At 37.1% G+C, this 19010-nt stretch overlaps 2 protein-coding genes across 5 annotated transcripts; both read right to left on the reverse strand.

The window, feature by feature from the left end:
* Positions 1-1583: 1583 nt before the first annotated feature.
* LOC117995826 (uncharacterized) lies at positions 1584-7018 on the reverse strand. Of its 3 annotated transcripts, XM_069509054.1 has the most exons (4): positions 6271-7018; positions 6061-6192; positions 5371-5875; positions 3487-3890 (listed from the first exon to the last, which is right to left on the reverse strand). In XM_069509054.1, the coding sequence occupies exons 1-4, from the start codon at positions 6977-6979 to the stop codon at positions 3518-3520; spliced, it is 1719 nt and encodes a 572-aa protein (XP_069365155.1). In that variant the 5' UTR covers positions 6980-7018; the 3' UTR covers positions 3487-3517. The 3 variants fall into 3 exon arrangements, with proteins under 3 accessions (XP_034839732.1, XP_069365155.1, XP_034839733.1); XM_034983841.2 differs by lacking the exons at positions 3487-3890; positions 5371-5875 and adding an exon at positions 1584-3266; XM_034983842.2 differs by lacking the exon at positions 5371-5875 and having other exon boundaries at positions 3487-3888.
* An 848-nt stretch (positions 7019-7866) lies between these two features.
* Positions 7867-18183, reverse strand: LOC117995831 (uncharacterized). Of its 2 annotated transcripts, XM_069508577.1 has the most exons (7): positions 18164-18183; positions 17326-17395; positions 14816-14953; positions 14141-14289; positions 13022-13125; positions 8943-9100; positions 7867-8004 (listed from the first exon to the last, which is right to left on the reverse strand). In XM_069508577.1, exons 2-7 carry the CDS (start codon positions 17385-17387, stop codon positions 7908-7910), a joined length of 708 nt encoding a protein of 235 aa, XP_069364678.1. In that variant the 5' UTR covers positions 17388-17395; positions 18164-18183; the 3' UTR covers positions 7867-7907. The 2 variants fall into 2 exon arrangements, with proteins under 2 accessions (XP_069364678.1, XP_034839739.1); XM_034983848.2 differs by lacking the exon at positions 18164-18183 and having other exon boundaries at positions 17326-17419.
* Positions 18184-19010: the final 827 nt, after the last annotated feature.

Raw genomic sequence — 19010 nt, forward strand, 5'->3', positions numbered from 1 at the left:
ACATATACATTTTTGTTTTATTAAACCTATTTAATCAGGTACAAAAACAAAACTTAATTGTTTTTTGTTCGAGAATAAATTGACATTCCACATCACTATTGTAATGTGTCAAACCGGCCATCATAGCGTGCCGCTAGTGTAATGCATTTAAAAGTCTATAAATGATCAGTACTTTTCAAAATCGCTTCAAACAACTTCAAACTCATTTCAAACTTCATATAGCGTAGGTAGTGATTATATTCTCTTTTCTGATACCAAAGAGAAAACAACTTCTAAACATCGATATAAATGACAAGATATGCCCAAGTGAACAAAAATTTTCACGTTTTTGGAACCAAATAAATCAGCGCCACCTCTTAGATACTAATGAACGACCCGTTTGAAATCCAGACGTCACTTAGGTTGCACTGGTGCTAAAGTACCACTGAATCGGTGCCATTTTGTTGTTCAATAGCCATGTCCATACGAAGTAATATATAAGTCAATGCTTCTGAGCAAGATCCCACTGCCGCCAGACGTTCTTTATTTTTTACTTACCAGACGTTACTTATTTTTCAAACAAAATCGCATTATTTTGTTTGTTCAATAGCCCTGTCCATACGAAGTAATATGGAAGTAATATATAATATATAAGTCAGTGCTTCTAAAGCATAAGTACATTAAGGTTACAGAGTGTGGTAAGATCCCACTGCCGCCAGACGTTCCTTATTTTTTGAGAACCAAAATGCGTGGGATTAACAATTATCTGATCTACAATTTTTGTCTGAGCTAATTTTATGATAAACTTACCGTTTTGCTGGTAATTGCGAAAAACCCGTTTTTGTGACCTTTGACCCCGAGTAATTTTTTTTCCAGGTGTCGGATCGATGAGGACTTTTCACATTTCATTTATAATAGTGTTTTGAACAATCCTACCAATTTTCAGTCTAAATTGACCGGGCATTAGCCTTGTAACTTTAATGTACCTAATTTGGTGAGACCAGATTCTAAACGTACCTATACATCATATCATTTTACTATGAATCTATTTGGTCTGAGTTATGAATATAGTAAGATGGATTCTACTAGGTACCTATCTATATCCATAATACCATTAACTGATTTGTCCCAATTAAATTACCCGTTAAAGTATTATTATTGATAGGGATTCACCGTATCTCAGTCTCTTAGATTTGCCACAGACCTGTCCTACAGGATGAATATAAATTCAATGGTTCTATCCTAACACGCCTAAACAAGAGTGAATAGGCATCTTCTAGGTAAACGCGTCCCATCTTAGGGCGCATCATCACTATCCATCAGGTGTGATTGTGGTCAAGCGTTTGCCTAAAATTAATTAAAAAAAACTACCTTTATATCCAAAACGAGACCCTTTTTTTACGACCACGCAGTATTAATCACGACCAGCAACGACGCGCCCTCGCTTAGGAAAATATTCTATTGATTTTTGTACTTATAGACAAGATATCTTAAAATAAAACAATTCTCATATTTATTGTAAGTTTATTAAATGTTTTGTTCGTAATATAATAGACCATCAAATTGTTTAAGTTTAATGATTTGCAACTATATATACCTACAATGTAAAATTAATTATCAGCAGCATGACTACCATGCACTCGCACATGCTTTAGGCGGTTTGCATGAAGTAGATGAGCAACACTTCCGTGGTAAGACCAAGGGTGGTGTGGTGCAACACCCGATGCAAGGGCCAGGTACGCTACGACATCGAACGACAGGGCACGTTTTTGAACGATTGCAACATGGTGAAACCCTTTTGTGGTGCGATTTAATTCTAGGTTGGCTGCGAGACCTGTGGTGACGCTTACGTCCGACAGGACACAACCGAAGACATGGTGAACTTTTGCAAGGCAAAGCGCATGCGGGCCTTCCGCAAGGTGCTGAGCATGAAGGTGGGGGACAAGGTTTACACGGGTTGCATGGACTGCCCCAGCAAGCTTGTTTGTAACACTTTTTACAAGGTTTGCATGGCAGTGTGCGACATGGTTGTCCACATGGCTTTTTCTTACAACATTTGGACTGTCCCGCGGGTCGGCAAACTATCAGCTTACATTTTGATGGACGATAAGAACTAGATGGAAGGCAAGGCATCGGACACAGACCGCTGCACGTCGGTGGCCGAGAGGGTGGTGGGGTCCACTCTAACATCAATTCATTTTTTGCTAATGGTGCCCCGGTCAATTTTCTAATAACTATTTCAAATACCCCTCTTCTTGGATTATTCACTGAGGTGACTTTTACTGGCCCTTGTTCCTCTCCAGATGATGCTAATATACATTTTGGTCCTTGACAAGGTTCATTTCCATGAACGGGACATGATTCCTTAGGTCCAATTCTTATATGAGAAACAGTCACCGTCATATCTCCTTTAGTCATACCTTTTAAAGCTGGACAGGGTTTTCGCTGTTTCTCATCCTTTATAGTCACAGTTTTTGAGGTACCTATAGTGGTTGCAGCTCCTTTTGAAGTCTTAGTTTGTTTTGCCTTTGACTCTGTTTTTAATTTTTGTACAGATGTGTTTGAACCTGATGCCAGACTAGATTTTGATGATTTTCCATCACTTTTTATTTCGTGAGTTGAAGTTTGGCTTTGTTTTTGTAATTTTGTATGTGAACACGTAGATCCCATCCCCTTTCGTTTACTTTCATCTTTTTTTCTTCCAAAAAAATATATTTTGGGGTTTGTTAAGTTATCTGGCACTTTTTTATACCCACGATATGGTAATGTTGATACAGTGCAAGTTGAACAGTAGTCTGTGGATATAGCAATAGAACTTACTGAATGAGGCAATTCGTTCGAAACTTGAAAACATTTATTTATTGATGCTGTAGCTTGTGTGCTTGAAGTTCGATTGCGGCAAAAGTTATCTGATAAAATGTATACTGATGTTTCTTGTATACCAAATAGGCCTGTATTTGAAATATTATTAGTATGTCGAATAGGTGGGTTTATAACCGATGAATAAGATTCCCAACCATATTTCGATTTATTAAAGAAGGACATTGAGCGTTTACTTGACTCTGTTTTTAAAGACGTTGATTTCAATTCGGGATCGAAAGTATATAGTTTATGTCTTTCAGAAGAAACTCCATATACAGAGTTTAATACTTTTAAATAATCAAAAACACTCAACTGTGTTTTGTTATTATGTTCTTTAGAGAAATCGTTTTGAGAATTATGTTTGATATTTATCAATGTCTGTTCATTCTTCAATTCTCGGTAAGACGGCATTTTCAGCCAGGTACCTATGTAAGAAATAAATAATAAAGAAATTAGTTTTTTAACACTGGAAAAATTTATTACATTAGTGAAATAATACAATATTAAAATAAAATTTTGCATAACATAATACCTACCTATTTAATTATTTAAAATAACATTTTAAAAAGTAGAATGTGCACTGGTCTGATTCAAATTTGATTTTATTCTGAGAAATCAAGATCTAATATGGCCAAAAAATAGGATCTCTCGAGTGCGGATGAGACTAGTGCACAAGTTACTTGCATCTAGAATACACAGGGCAACAGGGAGAGCACGCCGGCACACATTGCGCGGTGCGTGTATCTTTAACTGGCACCACCTTCTCCTGTGTCATAACAGGTGTAATAAATTGATATTCAAGTTTTGTTTTTCTTCCGGGCATTTCAATAGTCTTGCCAATTCTCATTTTTATTACTTGTGATGGAAAATCGTACACAACGCCTGGATAATCATGTGCTGTCGTGGGCATAAGTTGACCAGGTTCGTCTCTGGCTAAGTCTCCCACTCCATCCGAAGAAAAATTAAAGTGTGCACGTTGGCTGTGGCCCAGGTCGCAAGAATCCATAGGAATTTGGAACACAACCTTGTTTCCAGTGGGACAGCAATCTGCGCAACAGTGAATATGTATGTACTTTTTTCATCATTAGCTAGGCACAATTTAAGATAAACTAAACTGATTATGTAGATTGTAGTTTAATTATACAATTACAATTGATAATAAAAACAAATTTGATGGAGACAATCATAGGGATTTGTCTCTATTCACTAACTTAAAGTAAGTAAGCATATAGGTTAAATATAAATATTTGCTTTCGGTATCTATAGTGCGCGACAGGTTGAGATGGCAATCGGGGTATGAGGCGGGTGGACGCCCCTCACATCCACACGTCACCCGCGCTCGCCCGCACCCCCGGTAATTGCAGGGGCTATGCGGGTGTGCGGGGCGCCGGAATTCCGATTGCTATCTCGACCTATCGCGTACTATAGGTCATTTTACATACGATGATTTAGACTTTAAATTTATAATTTTAAGCAACTTAACTGTTTATAAATAGAAATCATACGGTAATAAAATAACAAATGAAAATTGTAGTTAACAAGGGATGTTTTACAATTTCAGGGGTGTAATGTTTTAAATCAATAACATTTTTTAGAGATACATATAAGGTAAGAGATATAAGGGCAAACCTATCAACGAAGTAAATGTAACGAAATTTTTAGGACTGAATATTAATTGTAATCTAAATTGGAAAGAGCATATAACTCATATTTGCACTAAGTTGAGCCAATTCTCCTATGCGCTTTATATGTTGGGTAAAACGGTTGATGTTTCGACACTATTAACGGTTTACCATGGATATGTCGCCTCACTGTTGAGATATTGCATTATATTCTGGGGTAATTCTACAGAAAAAGAGGCTGCATTCAAAGCGCAAAAGAAATGTTTAAACCCTTAGGTTGTAAACCCTATTTTAAGAAATATAATATTTTGACCATGCCATGTATATATATTTATGAGACTATCATTTTTATTAAACAAAACTTGAATTTATATGAAAACTTCAATAGTAAAAGGCATGTGCTTAAACTGCGGCACCCTCCTAGTAGAACCGCTCATTTCTCCAAAAGTTTTTTTGCCACTGGGCCACTCTTGTATAATCACTTGCCCAAATATATAATTGAGACGCGAGAACTTCGTTTATTTAAGATAAAATTGAAAAAACTATTGTTAGAAAAGACATATTACTCGATTAATGATTACCTTGTAGAGAAATTTTAGTTTTATTTTAATTTTTGACATTTGTAACATTATCATTTAAATTTGTATTTTTTTGTGACTAAGTATTTAATTTGACTAATCAAAACTATGTAAACGTTGTTCGGTATATCATAAGTCATAACATATTGCATGCTAATAGGCAGAATTTGGCTGTACCTTTTTGTTTTGTAATATCTGCACTGTTTACCCATATTCGCAATAAAGAAATTTGAATTTGAATTTGAATTTGAATTTGAATTTGAATACATATTATATAGACCAACCCCTAAAAAAGTTTTTTCTTTCCCTTTTGTTTTTTTAAGCGTCGAACACAGCAACTACAGTCAATATCTGATTGTAGACAAGAGTTCATTTTCGTAATGGGAGGTTTTTTATCAGGTCCTTTGGGCGTGACAAGCTCGAGCTCTAATTTGCATTTCTTTTCATGAACCATCGCAGTTTTCGCTACTTTTAACACAAATACGTCTCGGTTTGGTAATTCAAGATGTGGTTTGCCGTCACCACGCGCCAGAGCTGCTTGTTGACTGTGCTTGGCCGCTTGAGTACAACCTTCCGTTGTACAAGTAAACTGTGTTTCAGCAGGTTGTGCTCCATGACAACAAATGTTTTCGGTAGGAAGAGCCAAACTTATCTGATTCTTTCCACAGGGTGGCTCGCATGGTCCGCCTTCTGAAGCTCCTTTAGTGTAAGGACATTGCATCATACAATGTGTTTGACTTATCTTCTTAATAATTGAAGCACTGGCGGGGACCTTTATCTTTAGCTCGTTACCACCAAGAGTCGTGCCTATCTCTTCGAATTCCTTTGTGCGACCTGGCCATCAAAATTTTTCCATTGACTAATAATATGTTTATTTTTGTGTAATGTGTGCACGCCTTGGCTAACAAATTTACAGCCTATACCTATCTAGCTACTATTATTAATATGCAAAACTATACAATATAGAAGAAGAATATTATAATCTTAGAAATGTTACTAAATATTTAAGTTGTGCTAACCTTTTGGCACGTGTAAACAATACTGGTCAGTGTTTCGACACACCATTTGTTCCTTGGGCTGTGATTTAGGTCCCGAACAGTAACAAGGATCATCAGGATCTTCGCAAGGCGTACTGTTATATGGATCTCTAGCTGCAAACAAAATCAAGCTACAAAAATTTCAGGATTATGTAAAAAATTAAATTGAGCATGTTTTCTACACTGATTTACCTGGCGGACAAACTCCACTTCCACCTCTAACGTTGCAAAGCTGTCCTGCAGTAGTTTTAGAGAGTCGTGCTGCACCGCATGCGCAAGGATCTTGCATACTTTGAAAATCCTTGTTCGGTGCGCATGATCTATCGACGACAGCAGAACCTCTTTCAGCTCCGAGGTTTAGTGGACCTCCTGGTCCTTGGAATTTAGTGATAATAAGCTTTCCGAAACAAGATATACGCAAAAACATGACGATTTCCCCGGTTTCCGAACCATCTGGTCCGAGAATCCGAAACGAATCTTTAAGAGCTTGATAGCTAACATTCGTTGGATCTGCCAGAAAGGTTTGGCGTGCTTCCACGAATTCTTTTGTCATATCAATTTCACATTCTCCCATTATTATTTTAGTGGGAAGGCAACCACATGGCAGGGATTTATAAACTGATACTTTTATTGGATATTTGGTCATTGCTTTCGAAATATCACTCTCAGTGAGGGAAAACAGGCAGGATTTTCCATTGTTAAAGGATTTTATAAATGGACCGGTACTTTTTGCTATGCATTCTCCGGGCTCATCATCACATATCTCTAGAGGCTCGACTCCTGGGCATTGTATGTTGATGCAAGTTCTGAAATCCTTATCAGAAAAACAAGGACTTTTCACAAATACTACTTTATCAATGAGTACCTCGAGGAGGAAGAGGCCATCGTTTTGATTCGGCATCGCTGTATTAAAGGGGATGGGAACTTTATATTTTTAATTTATTTTGCTAAGTCGTGTTCAACATACTTGAAATTTGAATATCTAGAAAACAAAAAACTGGACGTCATTCAGATTGATTCAATCATTTTAAAAGAAAAACCCTAGAAAAACTCGATGCAAGGAGGTTTCATCTATCTAATATCATGCTGGCATGCTATACGTCCTGCAAATTGCTAAAGCGCGTGGCCGCCATTTTAGTGACGACGAGTTTCGAGCTGATGCACGAAACTTCAGTATAGGTTTAGTATGGGTTCGTGAGCTGATGGTATATTTTACTTTATTTCGGCTGACGTCAAAATGACGTCATTTCGTTGTTAATGAGACATGGTTCCAGCGCAATAGCAATTTGAGGGACTTATATCTATCTTTAAGACTATAGAGAACTTAATAGAGAATAGCTATCTTTATACTTAATTTTTTAGAAAAATTATTATATTGACTATATTACAATTATACCCTACATTAAATAATTAAAAAAAGTATTCAAATAGCCCTAGTAGATTTTCAAAAAAAAGTTATTTAGAAAATATTAGTTCAAACAAGAGTTATATAAATAGAGACACCGTGGAGACACCTTTTTCGGTAAGTACAGAAAATGGCACGAATCAGATGCATCAGGCGCGTCGATTGCGATTGCGATTATTTTTTTGTAGAAGAGATTGCTTTTTTGTGTGCAAACTTAAAGCAAAGTCACATGTCAAAAGCTGGTATGGTAGTTCTTCTGTATATACACTACTTATCAAGGTATCAGCAATCTCTACCTATATACTTACTATATACCTACTACTGGGAATTTAAATAATGACGACAAAATTATAACGGACAGTTTTATTGTCCAAAACAATAAATTATAAAAGGCGTAAAGATCAAACGATATTTTATTCAAACGTTATTTTGAGAATTTACGCATGATACAATTATATTTAACTGGTGGATAATTTTCGTAGTACCAATTGCAAGCTTCATTTTTGAATGGTCGTCCCACCCTGAAAAAAGAAATTTTGATAAAAGTTTCAGCACGTCATCATGCTTAGAGACATTCACGTCAGAATTTTATAAAGGGTTGGACCAATGCGGCAGCTTGAAGATCCACTAAATATAAATATGTTTATTAAAAAACCGGCCAAGTGCGAATCAGGCTCGCGCAATGAGGGTTCCGTACTACAGTCGTATTTTTTTGACATTTTGCAGGATAATTCAAAAACTATGCTACATAAAAATAAATAAAAATCTGTTTCAGAATGTACAAGTGAAGACCTTTCATATGATACCCCACTTGATATAGTTATCTTACTTAGAAAATTGAAAATACTAATTATTAGTTCATGACCACAATTTAATTTTTTTTGTGTGGTGTAACCACAAATTCAAGGTTTTCAGATTCTTCCCCAAATGTCAGCTATAAGATCTACCTACCTGCCAAATTTCATGATTCTAGGTCAACGGGAAGTACCCTGTAGGTTTCTTGACAGACAGACGGACAGACAGACAGACAGACCGACAGACAGACAACAAAGTGATCCTATAAGGGTTCCGTTTTTCCTTTTGAGGTACGGAACCCTAAAAAGTAAGTATTTGGGGACCAGTAATGCCCACGTTCATCTTTACGTCTTCAACAACCGATAGATTGACCATCTATAAATATGAAATTCAAAGTCCTGAGTCCTGACTGACTGACTTATATATCCACGCACAGTCTAAACCGCTGATCCTAGAGACATGAAATTTGGAGGGTGTGTTTCACCCCTAAGGGGGGTAAATTGGGGATAAAAGTTTAATTTCAAATTTCGTCAAAATCGGTTGAACAAATAGGCCGCGAATGGCTAGCAGACAGACATAGAGACAGACGGACAGAGAGACAAACAGACACACTTTCGTATTTATAATATTAGTATGGATAAAAAAATCAGTTTCATTTACATACTCATCCATTGATTGGCGAATTTCCTGTGGCATCAACGTAGCTGTAAGTTCAGGATAGTACCGCCATCGCTTCTGCATTGAATCTGATGCAGTTTCATATTTATTTCCTTTTGCAGTAAATTTCTTGGTGCATGTGTGACAATAAGTAGCCAAAGGTTTCTAAAAATACAAAAACTATACCATATTGGACTAGGTGGACGGACGACATCAGACGAGTCGCAGGGAGCCGCTGGATTCAGGCGGCGCAAGACTGTGGCGTGTGGAAGTCCCTATATAAAATACCTATGTCCAGCAGTGGGCGTCTATCGGTTGATGATGATGATGATACCATATTGAACCTAAGCTAACAAATGACTTCATTTTATTCAGCGTCTTATTAAAAAAAAACTGTTACAGTTTTTCTACTTACAATATACCTATCAGTAGTTCATAATTTAATAGAATAGATCTTTTGTCTTCACGGTTAATGAGGAGTAGAAACGTGAAATTAAATGATGCACAGTACGCGGCCAAAAGTAATGTACATCGACCTTTAGAAGGAGATAGCAAATTTGTAGAGCACTGTCTCTGTCGTTGAGACTGACAAAACGTCATATAGGTATAAGTGGCAGAGAGAACGCTCTACAAAGTCGAAATGTCATTCTAAAGGCCGATGTACATGACCTACTTTCGTTCGTACTCTTCAAGTTATGAGGTGTCTTGGGACACCTGACAAAAGCAAAATATCCTGCTCCTCATTGCCCAGACAATGGAGATACCACGTATAGTTTACGACATGTTGAGATGGCAATCGGGATGATGACGTCCCGCACATCTGCACAACCCCCGCGCTAGTCCGGTGCGGGATAGTACGGGTGACGTGAGGGTGTGAGGGACATTCCTCGCCTTATACCCCGATTGCCATCTCGACCTGTCACGTACTATACAGTCGTTTTATTTTTTGGAATATAGTTATGAGTGCTTTCATTAATAGTGTGGCTCCTAGAATAATAAATACTATAGAACGCTGATGAAGTTACTTTTGTATGAAAACCGCGCGAGCCGCTTCGCACACTATCTTAAAGAATCGCGTATTCAGCACACAGCCATCGCGACTCTACTATTGGTCAAAAAATTACAAGCAAAAATCGTCTGTATCTTCTTAACGGTAGGGTTGATTTTGAAGTACCATTCAAGTATTGTATTGCCAGCTATGATAAAAATTTGCACAATAAATATTTTCAGTTCTTAATATCATGTTCCAAGCGTTGATAATTATTGTGCTTATTGTGCAAACATCTGAAAAACATGTTTCACTATATAAAGTACATGTCGCTCAAAGCAATCACTTTAAAAATAATTAATTAAATTATTGTGAAAAATTTTGTACGTCACTGGCAATACACAAGCCACTGACAAATAGTGATGTGTAACAATTGGAAGTCGATATCGATAATAATTATCAATACGTCATAATTATTGGCTATCTTAAAGGGCAGTTAAAGATGGTATGGCATTGTTAAAATTTATTTACATACATGACGATTTCTAACTGACTTTCGAAAAAAAGGTTCTCAACTCGACTTATATTATGTAGGTATGTTAAATATCAGTCTGTACCTACCTAAGTCACCAATCTTCTCGCTTCAGCCGAGATCCTGTACTTACAATTTCAAAATCAATAATGGTACCGGAAATGTCTATAATTTAGTCATACTGTAGAATACTTAGTCAATCCATGATATACCTGTCTTGTTTGGGCACAGTATAAAATATGCAATCTATTGTTGTCCATCATCATCATGATCAATCCATCGCCGGCTCACTGCAGAGTATGGGTCTCTTCTCAGAGTGGTTTGGTCGTAGTCTACCATGCTGGCCATATGCGGATTGATAGACTTTATATAAGTATTTTGATAGACTAGATAGTTAATAGATCAGTCTGTCAGTCAGGCCGGAGGAAGTCTTACTATATAAATAGATCTACTATTGTTGTATTACTACCTACTATAAATTATGCTATAGTACTTAAACTTTTTTATAACAATAGGTACTACAAGATGTTTAGCCTTTATTAACTAAAATACACTGTCGATAAAATTATCGACACACGCAAGCCCAAAATTAAGAGCGTTGACGCGTAGGACCACTTCGCAAGTTCTTTGTTTGTTTGAAAATGAAGGAAATTTTTATATGAATTTGTTTTGTTTGCTGGCCATCTTTTTTTCCCGACCGCAGCGATAATCCTTGAAGATACCTAGTGTATATCCCCTTATAACAATAGCTTCTAATCTACCTACAAGAATAGGAACAGAGACGGTATTAAAAGCCTTGGTGAGATCAATAGTCACGCCTACTATTTTGTTCTTAGCTTCTATACGATTAACAATTTGATCAGTCAGAAGGTTGATGGCATCTTCTGTAGACTTTCCCTTCCGGAAACCAAACTGATTCTCAGATAATATGTTATGTCTATTCAAGAAGCTGGTTGGCTGGTTGTTCAGAATTTTTAGGATGACATTTGAAAGCATTGTTAGCACTGAGATAGGTCTATAATTTGTAATTAAGGTACTCCTATAAATTTTGTACAATTGTGACTTTTAGGATATTTTTTCTGAAAGAAAACCTTCAAGCTCTGTGCACATGCAAAGTCTCAAAAAAGAGTTCCATACAAAAATGTTCTAGGGAGCCTTTTGAAAATTAAAAATAAATTTTGTATGGATGTGAAGTTTTTTTTCACTGGTTCACAAATCACCAGTGACCCAAGGTGTCGAACATTTTTTGTTTCGTAACCGTCTGTCTGATAGTTTTCAAGAGCCTTAAGGGTATCCTAGTCGGTTTTTCACGTCTGGCTATCTTTATAATCTTGTTGCCCTAGAGTTTTCACTTTTACGCACACGGAAAGTTTGCTCTGCTTGACCACGATACGTGATCATCATTAGCTATGATTGGAAGACTTTTGAAATTGGCACAGCTACGAAATTGTTTCAATTTCGTAGCTGGGCCAATTTCAAAAGTAGCCTGTGATTTAGTAGGATTTACTAAAAGACCATGCATAACTGCACAGTTCTTTTTTTGTTTTGATATTTCTAGGTCATCTGTAAGCAGTCATTCGTATTTTTATGAGTGTGTCAAGAGTTGGGAGAAGGTCATTCTATCGAAAAACTCTTCTCATAAGGCTTTCGGTGGCTTTAGTGCCCACAAGACAGTTCTTATATTCTTCTAAGTGACACTGTCAGACTATTCGTATGGATAGCTTCTCTTATTGTAGGCATTACGAGATACTCGTGTGTTTCCGATGTTTTAGTAAACCACTAAAACAAACGGGGCTTTGAGTATTTACTGTGTGAAAGACTGAGTTTTGATATCACTGTAGTTTTTGTATGTTAGAAATAAATGTCTTTGTTAGAAATAACCCGATAATCTGTTTATTATATGTGTTTTTCGTGATTATATGTTAACTAAAGACGCACTGTCGGACTAAAGTCGCACTCAAAATCGTATAATTAGTAAACGTCTTCCGCAAGAATAAGGATTTGATAGGATTATTATTTTTCAATAAAATTTATAATTCATTTGCAATAGATCTTTAAGAATCTTCTTTCTGTTCTTAAATATTTCAACCTTTTTATTCGTTATTACTCCTAATATCTGTAGCACTTCGCACATGAATAATTCCTAAAAAATCGGTAATTGTGTATGAACGCTCTTAACATTGTCAACCGATATAATTTTTCGAGATTATGCCTCGATCTACAAATATTTTAGTAGATTTTCATCTTATGGACGAAAGAAATTCCTTTATTTACCCGGACTCACATTCTTATTTCGCATACGCCTTATAATTACAGTAAAACTCTGCATCTTTTCGAGTTTTGTACGGCAGCTCTAATCACGGTGACAATTGGGCAAAAATGGCCCATAGTAATGTGCTCAAAAGACTTTGATATGAGCGTTTGCTCATATCCGCGGCTCGCCTACCCCGCCCACATGCTTCATCAAGTAGAGGGGGATTCCAACATCAATGGTGTGGCTCCACTTCGCGAATGTTCCAAGTTCAAAAAAATTGTTATTAAATACTTAAAGACATGTCTAACGTACCTGAACATTCTCAGTTTGTTTCAATCCATCACAAGCATGCTGGCGTCGATATTTTACACATTCCAGGTCATACTGATACGAACGAGGAAATACATCTTGATGAGCTATTGAAGTATGGTATTATTAGAATTATGTAAAAGGAAAAATTGTAGAACTACAATATAATAAGTAGTGTAGGTGTACGGAACCTACGTTGTGAATATCATAATCAGTACCCTTATTATAAATGCGAAAGTCTGTTTGTTTGTTGGTTTGTTGGTTTGTTGGTTTGCTGGTTTGTTGGCTTCAATCACGTCGCAACGGTGCAACGGATTGACGTGATTTTTTGTATGGGTATAGATAAAGACCTGGAGAGTGACATAGGCTACTTTTTATCCCGGAAAATTAAAGAGTTCCCACTGGATTTTAAAAAACCTAATTCCACGCGGACGAAGTCGCGGGCATCAGCTAGTAATTCATAAGTTATGTAGGTACTTCAATAGTGGCTAGTGAAATCGTAAGAAGAGCATCTATTCATATATTTAATTTTAGAACAGTTTTACAATAGTTATCTTTCTGTGTTATCAGATCTTCGCTAAAGAGGACTATTAGGTATATTATATTCTGCTGCTAAAGTTGCTGGCGCTTGGAAATATCACCGAGAACTTCTTAGATGAAGGAATAAAGCAGTTATACTTACCCATAGACAGTAGAATCCACCTGATTATTCGGTGAAATCCAATTAGGGACATCATCATTATCATCAACCGATAGACGTCCCCTGCTGGACATAGGTTTCTTGAAGAGACTTCTACACGTCACGGCCTTGCGCCGCCTGAATCCAGCGGCTCCCTGCGACTCGTCTGATGTCGTCCGTCCACCTAGTGGGGGGTCTTCCAACGCTGGGTCTTCCGGTGCGAGGTCACCATTCCAGCACCTTGAGACCCCAACGTCTATCGGTTTTGCGAACTAGCCATGCCCACTGCCACTTCAGCTTCGTAATCCTTTGAGCTATTAGGGACAACATATTTTCAAAAAACTTTACTTTAGCTAAGTAATCGTTGTCGGCGTAAGTAATTAGGTTCGATATAAAATATGTAAGTAAGTAGGTACTTAGGCCACCCGCATAATTTCACTTACGTGGCAATACTTTCTCCGTAGTCATACCATAATTATAGTAAGCATCTGTTAGCGTATAAGCGTTGGCACCAGGTTTGTCCACCCAAAACGCTTTGTCTTTTTGAACCATCTTGTCGATTACAGTATCCGTTAGGTCATTTATAGCTGCTCTATAATAATGGTATTAATGACGAATAGAGCCTAATCATCATCATCATCAACCGATAGACGTCCACTACTGGACATAGGTCTCTTGTAGGGACTTCCACACGCCACGGTCTTGCGCCGCCTGAATCCACCGGCTTCCTAATACCTTAGTTAGAGCCTAATACCTTAGTGGTTAAAACGTTTGCCGCCTATTTGGAAGATCGAGGGTTTGATCCCGGGCACGCATGTCAAAATTTTCGGAGTTCCCTGCGCTTTAAGTAATTACTTACTTGCTTTAACGGTGAAGGAAACCATCGTGAGGAAACTTGCATGCCTGAGAGTTCTCCATAATGTTCTCAAAAGTTTGTGTTGTTTGTCAACATTATGACTGCACCAATTCTCTGTTTGTCCAAGTGATTAAGTAGGTATAAGTATAAAACTGACATATCCGTTTCAAGTTAACCCCTCACTTACCACCAGATGAGATTGCAGTACAGGGCTAACTTGTAATCGAATAAAAAGTAAATAATAGGTATAGGTGCTAATTACCTCGGCGGTACTTCGTCTAAATCTTTTGTCAAAGGCCGGAGAAACTTATTGATTGTTCGCTGCGTCAAACGAGCCGGCTGGTTAGGTGTTAAACTCTCATCAGTCGTTACAGTTGGTGAGACTTCATCTAATGCGTATCTGTAAATTAATCCATACCAACAGTGTTTCCATACTTAATATTGCGAAAGTGTGTCTGTCTGTCTATCTGCTTGCTTATAACGGCCCGTCTGTTTAACTGATTTTTGTCCAACCGAACTTACAATACGTGGCAGAAAATAATGTACATCGTCCTTTAGAATGTCGTTTCGGCTTTGCAGAGCGTTGTCTCTGTCATTCATACCTATGTGACGTTTTGTCAGTCTTGACGACAGATACAATGCTTTACAAATCTCCTTCTAAAGGTCGATGTACATAATTTTCGGCTGCGTATGTAAATCCACGCGAACGAAGTCGCGGGCATCACCTAGTTAAGTATAAATGGGAAAGTGTGCCTGACTGTCAGTCTCTCTGCCTGCTAGATTTTCATCCATCTGTCCATCTCTCTGACACTCATACCTATATGACGTTTTGTCGGTATCAACGATAGAGACAGCGCTTTACAAATCTACCATCTATTATCCATCCATCTAAAGGTCGATGTACATTACTTTCGGCCGCGTACTGTACCGAGTTTGTATCCAGTTATCCAGTAGATGGATATCTATGTAAGGCTACTTTTCATACCGCAAATCAAAGAGTTTCCACGAAACTTGAACCAACCAAACCATGAAGTCGCAGGCACCATCTCCGCTTCAAAACAGTGATTTATCAGTCGCAATAAAAAAAGTAAAAGATTTTTTGAATTAGGCATACGATTTAATTGTAAGAAATATAGGTAACTAGCTGATGCCCGCGACTTCGTACGCGTGAATTTATGTTTTTAAAAATCCTGTGGGAACTCTTAAATTTTCTCGGATAAAAAGTAGCCTATGTCCTTCCCCGGGTTGCAAGCTACCTCTGTACCAAATTACCAAAGCCGTGAAAAGCTAGCAGACAGACAGACAGACATACTTTCGCATTTATAATATTAGTATGGATAATGGTGCAGATAATAATGTATGCTAAAAGCTGAAAATGATTAGATAGGTACCAGAAACCAGACATCACACCATCTCTCCTCATCAATATAGAGCATTGATCAGACTAAAAAAACCGGCCAAGTGCGAGTCCGGCTCGCGCAACCAGGGTTCCGTACCGCAGTCGTATTTTTTCGAAATTTTGCACGATAATTCAAAAACTATGACTCATAAAAATAAATAAAAAATTGTTTTAGAATGCACAGGTAAAGCCCATTCATATGATACCCCACTTGATATAGTTATCTTACTTCGAAAATTAAAAATACTAATTATTAATTTATGACCACAATTTAATTTTTTTGTGTGATGTAACCACAAATTCACGGTTTTCAGATTTTTGCCCGAATGCCAGCTATAAGACCCGCCTACCTGCCAAATTTCTTAATTCTAGATCAACGGGAAGTACCCAGTAGGTTTCTTGACAGACCGACAGACAGACAGACAGACAGACAAAAAAGTGATCCTATAAGGGTTCCGTTTTTCCTTTTGAGGAACGGAACCCTAAAAATCGTTAGGTGAGTTTTAGTTTAATCTGTTTAGTTTAATCTGATCAATGCTCTAGATTGATGAATAGGGTCATGACTGATGACTGGTACCTTGTACCTACGTAATTATTTTGTAGCTTTTAGTATACATGATTTGTATTCAATAATAGGGTATTTGACTCCAATTTTTTATTACTTTATTATAAACTAGAATAAAAATAATGACGCAAACTGAATAACAAATAACAAAAAAGTTATAAGCATTTAAATATTTCTGATTAGACAGAGATAGCGATACAGCAGTTTGACGTCACACCTACTAATGCCATAGTAGCTTCGTGCGGTTTCATATAAATTTTCGTTTTGCGAGAAAGGGATAGAAGACCCTCCCACTCCAAAATTAAAAATGCCTGTAACTTTGTAAATCTTTGTTGGATTTTAATATTTTTTCAGTGTACGTTATTATTTATATCCTAGTTTATAATAAAGTAATAATATTTATCAAATTCAAAAGTAGGCAAATACCCAATTAGTAGTTCATTCGAGAGAACATTTTCATATAGCTGCCCACGTTGTGATTATATTACACTCTTTGTAGCTGCCTTTTAGATGTAATGGTTGCTAGAGAGACTAGTACTTAGTATCTATGAGGACTAACTAGATGCTCAGTTTGACGCCTACTCAATCTATATTTAGAGAGAAGGGTGAAAAGGCTACATAATATACAAAATGAAAAGTATATTCCCTGCCCTCTTTATATTATATTTATATTTATCTATCTCTTTATGACGTTGTTAAAGTCATGGCCCCATGGGTCAAGCAAGTCAAGCCTTGGAAATTACTGTATGGATTACTAAAATTATTGGCTTACGGATTAATTAAATGTACCTATTAATTAAATACATACTTCTCTGGAACATAACCACTAAATTTTGAGACATTGCTTCGTGGATATTCTGGATGTGGCATTTTAAATTCTGTAAAAGTAAGCAGTGAAGAAAAACGAATACTTATACATTTGATAACAACAATTTTAGGTCTAGGATTTGGTTAGGTAAGTCAAGCGATTAAATAATATGATCTGTAAATAAAATCATCCTGTTGACTGTTTTTGAGAGACGACCAGAGACTAGACCGTGGTTGACGTGCACTGCATTTGCATCTTATTTGCATCAATTTGCATCGATGCATTTTTCAAAAATACGTACTCTGTCTACGGGTCTCAGAATAAGGACAGGACAGGACATATCTGTGCTACGGGTGGTCTACGGCTACGTGGAAAAAAAGGAAAAATCACAAAAATAAAAATAAATTCCTAATTTGACACATTTGATGTCAATCAAATCGTCGTCGCCGTTGTGAAGAATTTGCTTTCCAATTTCAGTCAGAGCTCATTATTATCATTAAAATATAAGCGAATGATGTTTTTAAAAATATTTTTAATGTATTTAATGCAAAGCGGCAGCTGTAGTGCAGACATGGACATGTTTCAAAGCTTGTATGAAGCGCAAGAACAGGGGGGTAAAGCAATGGCCTGTGTATCGGATATTTCGTACAAGAACCTCCGCTCATGCCCAGGCGTCTTATGGCGGCAGTCTTGGCTGCTCGTGGGTGCCTCCTGTCTCAAATATGCAAGCGATACATATGTGCAGAAGGGGAACTTTAACTGCACTAGAAACAATTCAACCATAGCGAACGTGCAATGTGACGACGAAATGTGCATCCGATACGTGATAGCGATTTACATGCATCCACGATTCCCGGCGATCGACCTGGCCATGCTCCGCCTAGATGCTCCCTTCTCCTCCCAAACGCGCGCTTTTAGTTATGACTTGGAACGAAAACTGGATGAATGGGAGAAATTCATTACGGATTATTATAGCACTACCACCGAGGGAAACATCCAAATAAAACATTATCAAATGTACACTACTCCCGTAAAAATGTTTGTGATTACTGTTATACTTCCCACTGTCTCGTTTGCTTTGTTTTTCTTGTACGTTGTGTTCTATACTGGTTCTTCTGACAAGGCATTAGGCATACCATACATAAACCTAACAAATAAGGAAGAAAACCAGAAAAGTTACTAAACCTAATGAATTAGGACACCGTAGGTATTACTATAATAAATTACATACTAGGTAGATACCTAAACTACCTACTAGGTCTAGGAACAACGTTAGGGTTTTACCTACTTAGTTGAAGTTTTAATAAACAGCAATTTTGTAAAACCATTGTTTTAATTCATCTAATTTGTTATTTATTTATAAGGTTCCTATTTCCGATAAGCAATTATGTACCCACTTACCGAAAGTATGTATCTATATTATTCTAGAGGAGTACCTACTTACCACATTACTCATAGTAGAATCGCTCTATTGACAGAATAAGTAGGGAGGTCTATTTACATCGCAACTGGAAAGTATCAGTAGATTAACCCGAACACAGCAGGAAATATTGTACGTCGGCCTTTAGAAAGAGATAGCGGTTTCGTAGAGCGTAGTATCTGTTTTTGAGACCGATAAAACGTCACAAAGGTTTGAGTGACAGAGACAACGCTCTACAAAAACGATATCTCATTCTAAAGATCGA

Source organism: Maniola hyperantus, chromosome Z, assembly GCF_902806685.2.
Source record: "Maniola hyperantus chromosome Z, iAphHyp1.2, whole genome shotgun sequence".
Lineage (NCBI taxonomy): Eukaryota > Metazoa > Arthropoda > Insecta > Lepidoptera > Nymphalidae > Maniola > Maniola hyperantus.

Coding starts and splice junctions, on each gene's coding strand:
- LOC117995831 (XM_069508577.1), bottom strand. CDS start 17,387: ATGCCACATCCAGAATATCCACGAAGCAATGTCTCAAAATTTAGTGGT. Junction 14,954..17,325: donor AGTGGTTATGTTCCAGAGAA/GTATGTATTTAA, acceptor ATTAATTTACAG/ATACGCATTAGATGAAGTCT. Junction 9,101..13,021: donor AACAAACTGAGAATGTTCAG/GTACGTTAGACA, acceptor TTGTATTTTTAG/AAACCTTTGGCTACTTATTG.
- LOC117995826 (XM_034983841.2), bottom strand. CDS start 6,979: ATGCCGAATCAAAACGATGGCCTCTTCCTCCTCGAGGTACTCATTGAT. Junction 6,193..6,270: donor AAGTGGAGTTTGTCCGCCAG/GTAAATCAGTGT, acceptor TTTTGTTTGCAG/CTAGAGATCCATATAACAGT. Junction 3,267..6,060: donor TTGTTTACACGTGCCAAAAG/GTTAGCACAACT, acceptor TTTCTTACATAG/GTACCTGGCTGAAAATGCCG.